A 12,117-nucleotide genomic window follows, 5' to 3' on the forward strand; every position below is an offset into this window, starting at 1 on the left:
TTCTGACTCATTAATATAAGAAATAATCCTCCTTTTCAGTATTTTGTACAAGTCCTTTGGTGGAATTATTTTTGAATGTTGACTGTATGTTTACAAATATTAAGGCTTTAAAACTTGTAACAAATACACAGATTTTGGAGCCTGACAGTCCAAGTTCCACATCTTGAGTAAGTAAGTGAATAAATACACAACAGCTGCTATTTAACTTTCTACCATAAAAATCAACCATATACAAATACTAGTTAAAATATTTTTTCCCCAATTACCTGAGAAATAACACAGCACAAGTATTATTTTGTGTACTTGAATTTCAAGAGATGCAGCTGTTCCTTATATTTACCTTTCAAAAGGTGATGTTTCTGTTTTTCCTTCAGGCAAACTAGGTCTTGAATTTTTCTGTAACAATTAATGATATTTTTTTATTTTACATCCATGAGCAACTGATTATATTGTAATGCAGCAGAAAGAATTTTACATTGTTATTTGTCCAGATCTGCAAGTTAGCTGGATCCAGTGGATAGCTTAGTATAGACACTTGCAACCAGTCTTCCAAGTTAAGAAAAAGTAGACCAAATTTTAGCACACATTCTTGTGGCCCTTATTCATATAAACAGACCCGCTCACATTTCACTTGAGTAAGGTCTGCAGAACTGAGTCCCCACAAATTGTTCATTTGGAGGAAGAGTATCTGAAGGACTGAACTAAATGTAGATTTGCTGACAGTGGAACACAAAAGTGAAGTTAATGCAATTTAAAGTATTACATAGAACTTCCTGGACAGTACCTATTGGAGATGTATCAGATAAGGAAGACTGACACACAAATCTGTCTCGTATAAAAACGATAAGGCTCTGGTTTTAAGTGCTTAGTGTGATGGTTTTATAGGAGAACCAATTGTCCACCATCAGAACTTAAACAGGATAATTTTTCAGCACTAGAAGGCATTACAAAAAGTGAGCTAATTCTTTCATGTATAAAATAACTAATTGTAAGAAAGCAGAAGATTGCTCCAATGACTATTTGGAAATGGCCAAAGTAGTCTAACAAAAGTATCGGCCATAATACAGTCCCTTAGGCCCATGCAGAGCATCATTGAAGTTAATGAAGGATCAGAGCCTAAAATGACAAAATTGGGCAATTTAATTCATAATGGTCAGTGTTCAACAATTATAAATGGATTTTGAATTTAAAATGAAAAATTGTAATGTTGGAGAAAGTACTGTTTTTATTATTTGTATTGAGGATTTTTTTTAGTCAAATTGTTTTTTCTTTTTTGTCTCTGTATTATACTATTTGTGTGTGTATATATATATATAACAAAATACACATGACATATAGGGATCCGTTTACCCTCCTACAATAAGACCAAATTCTGCAGCAAACATCCTCAAATTCCCTGGCAATTTTAATCTGTTCTATCTCCATGTAATAACCTTCATTCTGATCTCTTCACTCATATAAAAAACATACGATGGCTCATGCTCACTAACCTAAAATTATTTCCAACAAAGATTATCTTCAACAATGGGTTTTTCACTATGATCTGCAGGTGGTTTGGCTCCACTCTCCCTGCCTCAGATTACATGTTGTTGTACAACTGGCCTGCTACAGAACCTCCTTCTTTACCCATGTCTACCAAGTAAGGGTGAGCTTACAGATAACTTCAGCAACTCTCCCTGTGCTGTTCTCAAGGCAACCTAGCTGGCCAGCCTATGCTTTTGGTTCCCCTGCGATCCAGGCTGTAAATTAGACTCAAGCTCTGGTCTCTGACCTTCTGTTACCTAACATTATCAAGCATAGTCAGAAGCATACACTAAAACCCAGTTAACTGCTTATGGCAGGGAAAAGCTGGAGAACAAAATGCAATGCGGTCAGGTCAAGGTAGAGCAAATATATGAAACAAAATGCAGCAAAATGTTAAAAACATTCCATGCCACTGTGGAAAAATAACCAATTCCACAGCTGCAGAATCAGAGTCCACAGGGCCCTGACCAAGCTGTAGAGTCAGGTCACATCGCTGAGGGCTGTTTCAGGCTCCCTGCAAACTCAAAGCTGACAATGAATTGGTCTGCACTTTGTTTACATTTTCAGTGTAATGCATCTTCTGCAATCTCTGCCTGGAAGTTGAAGCTACACAAAGTCAGACTGGAATTAAGGTGTACATTTTTAACAGAGAGAGTAATCACTGGAACAATTTTCTAAGGGTCATGGTGGATTCTCCATCACTGTCAATTTTAATATCAAGATTGGATGTTCTTCTAAAAGATATGCTCTAAGAATTAATTTGTGGAAGTTCTATGGCCTGTGCCTTACAGGAGGTCAGACTAGATGAAAACAATGGCCCATTCTGGCCTTGGAAGCTATGAAAAGAATCATAAGGGCTAGAAATTTAATTTTTGTTTATAAATGAAAGCACAAGTTCTAGAGCACAATTCTGCAGGATAATGGGTGAATTTCACAGCAAATTCCATGCTGCTGAATCCTGGAATAAGAAAGGCCCCATTATAAACATGTAAAACACATTCTTAATATTCTATATCAACATATTTAATGAACACGTACAAAGAAAAATCTGGAAAACCATAAGAGAGGCACATATCTGTCCCCAAACCCAGCAGATCCACTACATTTCTGCAGGAAGCAAGTGCTATTACAAAGAGGCTCTGTGCCAAGACCTAGGCCTTTCCATCCATCCACTGGTAGAGTGGGGTTTCTGTAACTGCAGATTGCCTTGTTTGAAGAGTCTCAACAGGGCAAGCAGGAGAATGATGTCCATTATTCCACCAAGTCTGAAAATCCCAACCCACTGGAGAACATTCTGCAGTCAAGGGGGTGAGAGTGGGTGGTATGGAAATGAATACTGTGATAGACTCCATCTGCTCCTTCCCTACAGGGCAGGGGAGAGCTGTGAACAGGTCTGGAAACAGCAGTCTAAGCTAGCAAAGGAATGACTGAAGTTTTTTTTATATTTAAAAAACCCCGTAATTTTATTTTTAACTATGCCAAAGAGTGCAAGTTTAAAAAAAGAGTCACTTTTTCACTTCCTTTAAGATCTATGCAGCATATGTAGGGCAACAAACAATGGCTTCATTGGCTTGGCATTTCAGTTCAATCATTATTTTAATGACAACTGGAAGTTTCTAGACATAGCAAATTTAAAGAAATAAAATATCCTTCCACTCAATGTCATGTTATTCCTAAACAAATGACAATGCAGGACAAGGCTAGAGTCTTCAAAACAAATGTGTCTCCTGAACACACTGACCTTATTATACAGCAGTACATACATATGTATTTAAATAATATCTTCCCATTTGGCTAACTATTATAGACGTTACAAAATATTTTGGTATGTATATATCTGTAGACTGTAAAAAAAATTACCTCAGACTTTGAAATCTCGATCAGAGAGAGAGAAGTTGCCTTTAACCTAGTGAATAATGAATTAAGATTCAATATTTTCATACTGTACTATTAATATTAAAATAGAGGTGAAAATCAAACAAATACTATATTTACAGTAAGAAAAATACCATACTAACTTGAAATCAATGTTTATTGTTAAAATCAATCTGAGTTTGCTTAAAATCTATTAAATATTTCCAAAGGACATTTCAACATCTCAAAACATTTATTGTACACAGTCAGTAAATTGTACACAAACTAGTTTGTTATTTCATTGATGGAAAAAAGGAAAGTAGAACATAAGAATGGCCATACTGGGTCAGACCAATTGGTCCATCTAGCCCAGGATCCTGTCTTCTGATAGTATCCAATGCTAGATGCTTCAAAGGGAATGAACAGAACAGTAACAATCTCACAAAAATTCAAGAAATATTGTTCTGTTAATACTTGCTGTAAATATATTTGATGATAGATGATGCATTTTTCCCACAGTCAATCAGTCAACCTCTCAAACTATGACTATATAACTGTTTTAACCAAAGAAGTTCCTAAGATTTATACATAAAACTAGCTATAGTTTACGAAGTTAAAACATGCACACAATTTTTGGAACTATTTCTCTCATACAGCTACACAATGACATTAAGCGGAAACATTCCTACAAAAAATTGTTGCATATGTCTTTTTTAAATTGTAGAATTGCATCCAATTGCTCAGAACAAAGAGGTTTCTTTTGAATGTTGTAAAATGTTGAAACTGACCTTCAACTATCACTTAGAAGATATTCTTCCCCTAAATATCTTCACAAGCACAATCCATACATTAGATAGCTATAAATTATTTACATTTATTGACTTCTAAAACCACACTAATTAAACAGCTTATCACAACATCACCATGATTGATTTTCTGTGTTTATATAAGAAAATGCTACTGCAGAGATAGCAAGAAGTACATGTCCTATAAAACCTTGTTAAGTCATCAGTTTTAATATAAAATCTAACCTTTCAAAGGCTTTTAGTTTTAGAAATTGCTTGTGGCTGTATCTTCTTTGTTGATGCTGCATTAAAGTCAATTTTAATCGGCTGAAGTATGGAGCTGTTTCTATCAGATCTGAGTAGTAATGTTATTAATCATGAATTAAATTATTCATGATCTCAGTGAGGCTTAATGGCTGCTTCTACAATGTGTAATATACCTTTCATAAGAAACAGATAGTGATTTTAATTTTATGAAAAACAGATAACACTAACATAAGACTGATGTCATCTATCCTAAATGCTGTTCTATTATTGACTAATCCAAGAAAAAACAGTGTTAAACACTATTTCAATAATCTTTAAACATTCTCTATGGACACATTGTAAAGCTTATGCTTATTAACACCACCACTTTGGTAGGTATTAATAATGACTTTGCTAATGCTATGTAGACCCATTTATAATTATTTATTACATCCTGATTTATGATATAAAATGTGGCATATATATTCAAGGGAACCAAAAATCATACTTTTTTTGTAACACTTAGCATTATATTAATGTAAAACTAATTAACAGTAAGGAAAAAAAAAGAGTAAATCAAATGTTAAGATTGTTTACAATAAATGACGCACACAAACCATTCTTTTCAGTCAGGGATTTAGAATACTCTGAAGTATTTAATCATGACTAGGAACACAAATAAAAAATGAAGCAGCATCTCTCTACTACGTGGCTCAGCTTCATTGCTTTAATGCTTTCTAGGCAGAGAGTATAATAAATGTGTTTTAATAATGATTTATCTAAAATAAAGACACTAGTTACAGAAATGTGGTCAAAAGACCGGACCAATTTAAATACCACAATGATATAGTTGTTGATCCTATTCTGATTGGAGTCAGTGGGAATTCTGCCACTAATTTCAATGGAAAGACGAATTGGGCACAGTATCTGCAGTTTTTATGGTATTTGTACTCCTTACTAGATCAAACTCGCATGGACTTCAGTGGATTGTGCATTTCTATACCTTAACATGTTTGAATTTCTTTTAAATTCAATCTTACCTTTGAATTTTTTGGGTTTATAATGTTTGTTTTGGGATAATTACAATATCCATGTAACGTATTTTATCTTATATTACTAATGAATATGTATTCTCAACCTTAACTCCATTTTAAGTAGTTTTTCTCTGGGTATTTCCTTGGTTTACTTTATAATATTAAAGATTTCACACATGAACACTAAACAAGACACATAAAGAAAATACTACTATGTGATGTTTCCAATTATTTGAAGGAATGTAGTATCAACCTTAAATCTTTTAGGGCCAGATTCACAAGTATGTTCTGACAGCTTTGTGCCACTCTCCTGAAAAACCCATGAAGAAGTGTTCTCTTCAAAATGACCACCATCTCCCACTGTTCCCAATTGGAGAGAAGCCCAGCTCTCCCTCCATGAATATGGTAGCTTCCTGTGCTGTTACAAGGTAAATAGGAGCACTGTGAGAAGCAACTGAATCGAGATACAGAGGCCATCTTTGCTAAGGCCTATGGCCTGAGTTCCAGTGAACAATAGGAGACAGTGGCTATTTTGAGAGATGACTGCTCTTTGTGGAATTCTCTGAAGATTAACAGTGGTTGAAGAATAAAAAAGAAACTTTCAGTTATGAAGAACAGCAGCAAAAAGTTGCCAATAATCTTTAAAAGAAATATACAAATGAAGCCTATTCATAGGATTCCAGTGAGTTTTAGCTATACGGGAAACTGGAAAAGTCTGTGTTATTCTATTACTAAGATCATCAGGCATTACCAGAAAGGTTTTGCCATTGGGTGCTAAATTTCTTAAAGATCCCATTTTAAAATTAATTTTAACTCAAACTAATTAATGGATTTATTTGTAAATTCTCAAAACTTTCTTTACTCAAGAAGTGCTGTAATTTGTAGGAAAATATGCTGTAATTTTCATACATAACTAAAAAGGATGAATCCCTGCTTTAAGTTAAAAACGTATCACAACCTTAACTCTGGTATCTTCAAAACATACTGTAGTTACTGAAATACACTTCTCCCATTGCAAAAAGTACACGCACACACCAAAGAAATATATGCTATAACTGAATTTTAGCTTTCTTCTGTATTTGAAAATCTACAACAAATGTATTTATTGTATTTATTTTAGAAACAGAGAACCATCACCACCCCCTAGCAGAGCATAGGAATTTATTTATTTTAATACAAATGTAGCCAGCTTCCTCTACACTAAATTACACTCAAACAAAGCCAGCAACTTTGATCACAAAAGTGCCACATCACACACACTGATTTTGCAGACTAATGTCTACACTACTCAGGGTGTCCAACTATTGGCCAGCTTCCCCAAGGCTGGCCTGCACATTAGTATTGAAGATGGTTTAGCTAAACTTATACAGCAGTATTCAAATGTCTGAAACTTCATGACATTAGAGAACGTGACAGCATTTATATAAACAACAGCGTGTATTCCATTTTATACACAGAGTAAAGCAGCTGTGCAAAGGTGCCTTCACACCACATACATGCTGCAAAAAGGGCTTCTGTGCCAGCCCATCTCAAATAATTCCTCTCGTCTTCATATTTACACTTTTAAAATGTTTGGAAGCTTATTAAGAGGCAAGGAAGAATGAAATCAGCTAGTTTGTTTAATTCTTCCTTTTAAGGTCAACTCCACTCACTTCAACTTCTTAAATTTTCAGAACTTCTTTTCTTTTGTCTTCATCTCTCCATTAATGAGATATGCAGAACTAAATGTAATATTTGCAGGGAAGAACAATGGGTAGGGTGTTTAGCCTGGACTCAGATGATCTAGGTTCAATTCTCTGCTGAGCTAAAGATTTCTTGAGCACTTTGTGATCGGTGTGACACTTAGCCGTTCTGTGTCTCAGTTTCCCATCTGTAAAATGGGGACAATAGTACTTCCCTTCCTCACAAAGGTGTTGTAAGGATAAATATATCGGAAGATTGTGAGGCACTCAGATACAACAGTAATTCTTGCCATGTAAGTAGTCATGACAGATACCTAAATATACTCACAGCAGGGCCACAAAATCATGAAATATTACTTCTATTTGTGCATATATAGCTCAGAACAGCACAGGCCATTGTGGCTGCCATATCCTGCTGCAAAATCCTATTTTCATGATTGTGACTCACTTAGACTATCATCTAAAAAAAAAAGGACTATGACGTATAAGGTCTCTTTCTACATTATTGATTTCTCCTTCCCACTGTATCTGCATTTCAGATTATTTTTCTCAAATGTATGTTCATTTTATTTTTCACCTCTTGAAATGTTTAATAGTTTTCTTGTCCTCACTATTTACAACTCCTCCAAATTTAGTAGCATTGTTAAATCACCTGACTTGCGGTCTAGCTCCTATTACTAATTATTAATATTGACGGCAACAGGACCCAACACCGATTCTTTGAGTTGTCTATTAGACACTCCACCAAATTACCAGTTTGATTCAACAATGATAACTATATTTATCATCTTGGTTTCAACACTGTATGTAAAGTTGTTAATTAGTGGTATATTTCCCATTACACCTATGGGCTACACTTGACTTCCTCCGGCCACCAACTGCCACAACTGGGGACAGAAGCTTCCATATCAGATCAGGACAGTAATCCACCTAGTGTAGTGTCCATACAGTGGACAGTACAAAGCACTTCAGAGAAAGGTGCAAAAAACAGACTAGTCAAGTAACAGACTAGGTGGAGTAACTGACCCATTGGGGACATTTCCTTCTAACACACATCAAGTAGTGGTTGACTTACGTCCTAAGGCATGATGATTTATCTCCCTTCAGGAAAAAACTTTGATCCTCTCTACTTTAACTGTTCTCATTATGAGCTAGAAAACCTCAATCTTATTGCCAACCTATTAGAGACTTATGGCCTCAGTGATGTCTTGTCTTAAGTTCCATACATAGGCCATTTCCTTGTATCAGTACTAAATTAACTGTCTTTCAATTTAATTGGATATTTCCCCTTATTCTTGTATTATGAACTGTTCCTGGGAGAGAGATGTTTGTGTAAATATTTCCCCTTCAATTAAGGCCTGAGAAGACTCACAATCCACATTGCTACGTCCTTTACCAATTCTACCAGCAAAATCATAAACATGACATATCTGATATTTCTAATGTTAAAAAACAAAACATTCCCACAAAATTACATGCTCTCCTTGAAAACCTGCACAATAAAAAAAAAGGAAAAAAGTAAACAATTTTTTTCTGCGCACATCATCTAAGAAAATCAGTGACCAAAGCACACACCTTTGTCACATAAATTACCTCAGCTTTGTTCTAAATGCCATATAACTAAATCCTAATTTGTTTACTTCAGATAAAAAACACAATCTTCACTGTAATTCAACAAAGAACATTAAAGATTCATTAAACAGTGTTAATATTAGAGATGGGTTGAAGCAGTGTTCAGATTCAGATTAGTTTAGGCTTCAGAGTTCAGGACTGATCAGTGCCAAAATCTTTCAGATCATCCGTCTAACAATTTTTGCCAAACTGGACAGAACTCTTGGAAGAAGTATTCATTAGAGATTTTGTCTGAGGCCAAATCATACCTGGATAATAGGCCCTCTCCAGTCAGTATGTAACTCAGAACCTAAACTATGCAGACAAGTGTAAATATAGGGATATTTATCCCTGCACCTTGAATACCATGAAATTCGAAGGTGCTCATATTCAAGTGCAACTTTTGATCATATCCAGTTAATACAAATTAAGTCAACTGCATTTTAGATGTTAACAAAACAAAAAACTTACTCAGAAATGTCTTCAACAGTTGGGCAACCTAGGGAAACTGGAATTAAAAATAAAGGATTAATTCTGTATTAAAAAAATAAACATTGAAATATCATCATGAAATATCATCCATTACATCTTCACCCATAACAATTTTACATTAAACAACAAACACTTTGTCCAAGCCATAGGTACTAAGGTGGCTCCCCAATATGCCAACCCTTCAATGGACACCTTGAAGAAAAATGTATAGACAAATGTACCACAAAACCAGTGATACATCAATGATATTTTATCCTCTGGACAGATGACCTAAACTCCCTCACAGATTTCCACAACTTCAATAACCACCGCCCATCCATTAAACTCTCTCTAGAATACTTCCACACTAACATCAGCTTCCTGGACATCATAATCAGCCTCAACACTGGAATCTACAGACAATTTATAAAAGAAACCCACGGATCGCCACACCTATCTTCACAGGTCCAGTAACCATCCCAAACTCTAAAAAATCTGTTATCTACAGTCAGGCACTCAAACCACAGAATATACTCCAAGAAGAAATTCTGGGATAACACCTTAACACACTTAAAAACATCTTCACCAAACAAGGACACTCCCCCAGAGAAGTAGATCACATCATGGAATGGGCCATCCAAATACCCCAAGAGAACCTGCATCAATACAGAAATAAAACCCGCTCCAACTGCACACTCCTATTTGTCACTTACCACCCCTCACTGAACCCACGAACCCATACAGGATATCATCAAACAATTACAACCCATACTCAGTGGGGATGACATCCTGAGAGAAATCTTCCTGAACTCCCTTGTCTGGCCTTCAAACAACCCACCAACTTCTCCAAGTTCATCACCAGAAGCAAGCTCCCAGAAACAGGTCATACCAACTCAAAGTGACACCAGGCCCTACCAGAACAACAGATGCAACATCTGTAGACATGTCTCCACTAATAAGATGATTAACACCCCAGAACACTTTCCAGATCTCTAGGTCCTACACATGCCTATCACAACACGTGGTGTACCTTATCCAGTGCACTAAATGCCTCAACAACTATGTCGGTGAAACTCGACTATCACCACATTCTCGAGTGAACTCACACAGAAAAATGATAAGACAAACACCATATCACTTGTGAGTGAACACTTTTCACAAAGTCCTCATCTGCAAAGGAAACCTGCACAACATCTTCAAAAGATGATCCTTGGAGCTTAAATTCATAACTTTGTTAAACACTAAAAATCATGGACTGAAGAGAGGCACTGGCTTTATGGCTTATTACAACAATCTATTACACACTACCCCTCTACCCCATTACTAGAAACATGTTAACAGGCCACTTCACCTTGAATAGTCCCTTGAAATATGTGTTAACTACTAATCTGTTCAACCTTGTATTTAGCTGTTAAACTCTGAATACATTCCTCAGACCTGAAGAGTTATGTGTAAGCGTGGAAGTTTCTCTCCCCCCCCCCAACAGAAGTGGGTCCAGTAAAAGATATCACCTCATCCACCTTATCATGAAAGATTAGCATTCATTCTGGAAAGTAACTGCACAAGAAGCACCAATAATGTGGAAGACTAAACTACTGTATTATTAAGATTCAATATACAAAAATAAAAGATACTACATGTACTTACCATTCTCTATAATAACTTGACAAGTATGAGTATGTCTTTCACTCAAATGTGTGGCCATCTTATCTAAGCCAGAAACATCAGTTAGGAAATCACAATTAAGACACACTACAGTAACACCCCTGAAAAAAAATTAAAAAAAAGTGAGTAGTTCAAGGCTATGAAAAGTTTTCTTCTACTTGTGGCATATGAAGTTTGAGACTACATACAGATCCAATGTAAATGTATGTAATGTTTATGTAAATCTGCAACATCATCTTTCTGTGCATTTAAGTATTTATTATTTGCACTGAGATAGCATCTAAGAGTCCCAGTCACATACTAGAACCCCACTGTGCTAAACACTATACAAACATGACAAAAAGAAAATCAGAAGTATTAGCCATTATTAGAACTTTTATTTGAGTGTTCCAGGCATTACAGATACCATGCATGTGAGAGGAAGTTCTCTTGAAAACTTGGCAGGGAGGGGGAATAAGGGCGGAAGAGACATGTAGACAGTTGTTCAGTTTAGCTTCAGATAAATAAAGCATTATTAAATCTCCCACAAGCAGCTTCACTTTCCTTGAATAAACATATTCACCTCCATGCTGCTTCCAACTTGTGGTAACCCACAAGATCAAAAGTTCCAAAGTTTGAACCCCAAATACAGGCCTTATATCTAATATCAACTAAGCGACTGAATTGGTATAAGAATGTATATTAAAAAAGAATAAAACAAAGAATAATTTACAACTGAAAATAAGAGTTACCTTAGTTCTTCTGAATGTTTCTTATAGATCCAAAATCTTTTACTTGGACGAGCACTGTGAAAACTACAGAAAGGAAAATATAATTTAAACTATTTTTCTATGTAGAAGGCAAGTCTTTTTGAGTGTAATATTCCACACAACTACACTATAAATGATACTGTAAGTTGCTTGTTGCAAGACATGAAAAGAGAGGACTTTGTCTGTCCTTGTACTATTCTAAAGTAGTACATTTGGTACATAATTTAAACAGTTTACAGGTTCATGCATCTCATTTCCTGTTCAAATTACTGAAATACACTATCACCAACATCTTTAAGGCATCACTAGTTGTTACATATTTTCAGGATTAGACCACCAGTTAAATAAATACGACTTTACTCTTTTCAAGGTATTTGTTTAATAAACTTTTAATTACTTTCTAAGGAATGCAATTTTTGGACAAACACATTTCAGTCATGATTAGCTGAAGTACTATAACATTTAATTTTCAGGATACAATCAGTTACTATCATAC

At 35.3% G+C, this 12,117-nt stretch overlaps 1 protein-coding gene across 5 annotated transcripts in view; it reads right to left on the reverse strand.

Annotated features, from left to right (window-relative positions):
* The window catches only part of ZNF280D (zinc finger protein 280D), a 110,844-nt gene that overhangs the window by 43,693 nt on the left and 55,034 nt on the right, over positions 1–12,117 (reverse strand). For all 5 annotated transcript variants that reach the window (XR_010921326.1, XR_010921325.1, XM_067555897.1 and 2 more), the window contains 5 exons: positions 11,604–11,666; positions 10,855–10,973; positions 9,208–9,244; positions 3,385–3,430; positions 341–396 (listed from right to left, as the gene is read on the reverse strand). Coding sequence is in view for 3 of the 5 variants with exons in the window: in XM_067555897.1 (XP_067411998.1) it covers positions 341–396; positions 3,385–3,430; positions 9,208–9,244; positions 10,855–10,973; positions 11,604–11,666 (321 nt within the window). In the remaining 2 variants the exon portion in view is untranslated. The remainder of the gene's footprint in view (positions 1–340; positions 397–3,384; positions 3,431–9,207; positions 9,245–10,854; positions 10,974–11,603; positions 11,667–12,117) is intronic.

This window comes from Emydura macquarii, unplaced genomic scaffold, assembly GCF_026122565.2.
Source record: "Emydura macquarii macquarii isolate MOO-44397 ecotype Brisbane River unplaced genomic scaffold, CSIRO-AGI_Emac_v2 contig_1644, whole genome shotgun sequence".
Classification (NCBI taxonomy): domain Eukaryota; kingdom Metazoa; phylum Chordata; order Testudines; family Chelidae; genus Emydura; species Emydura macquarii.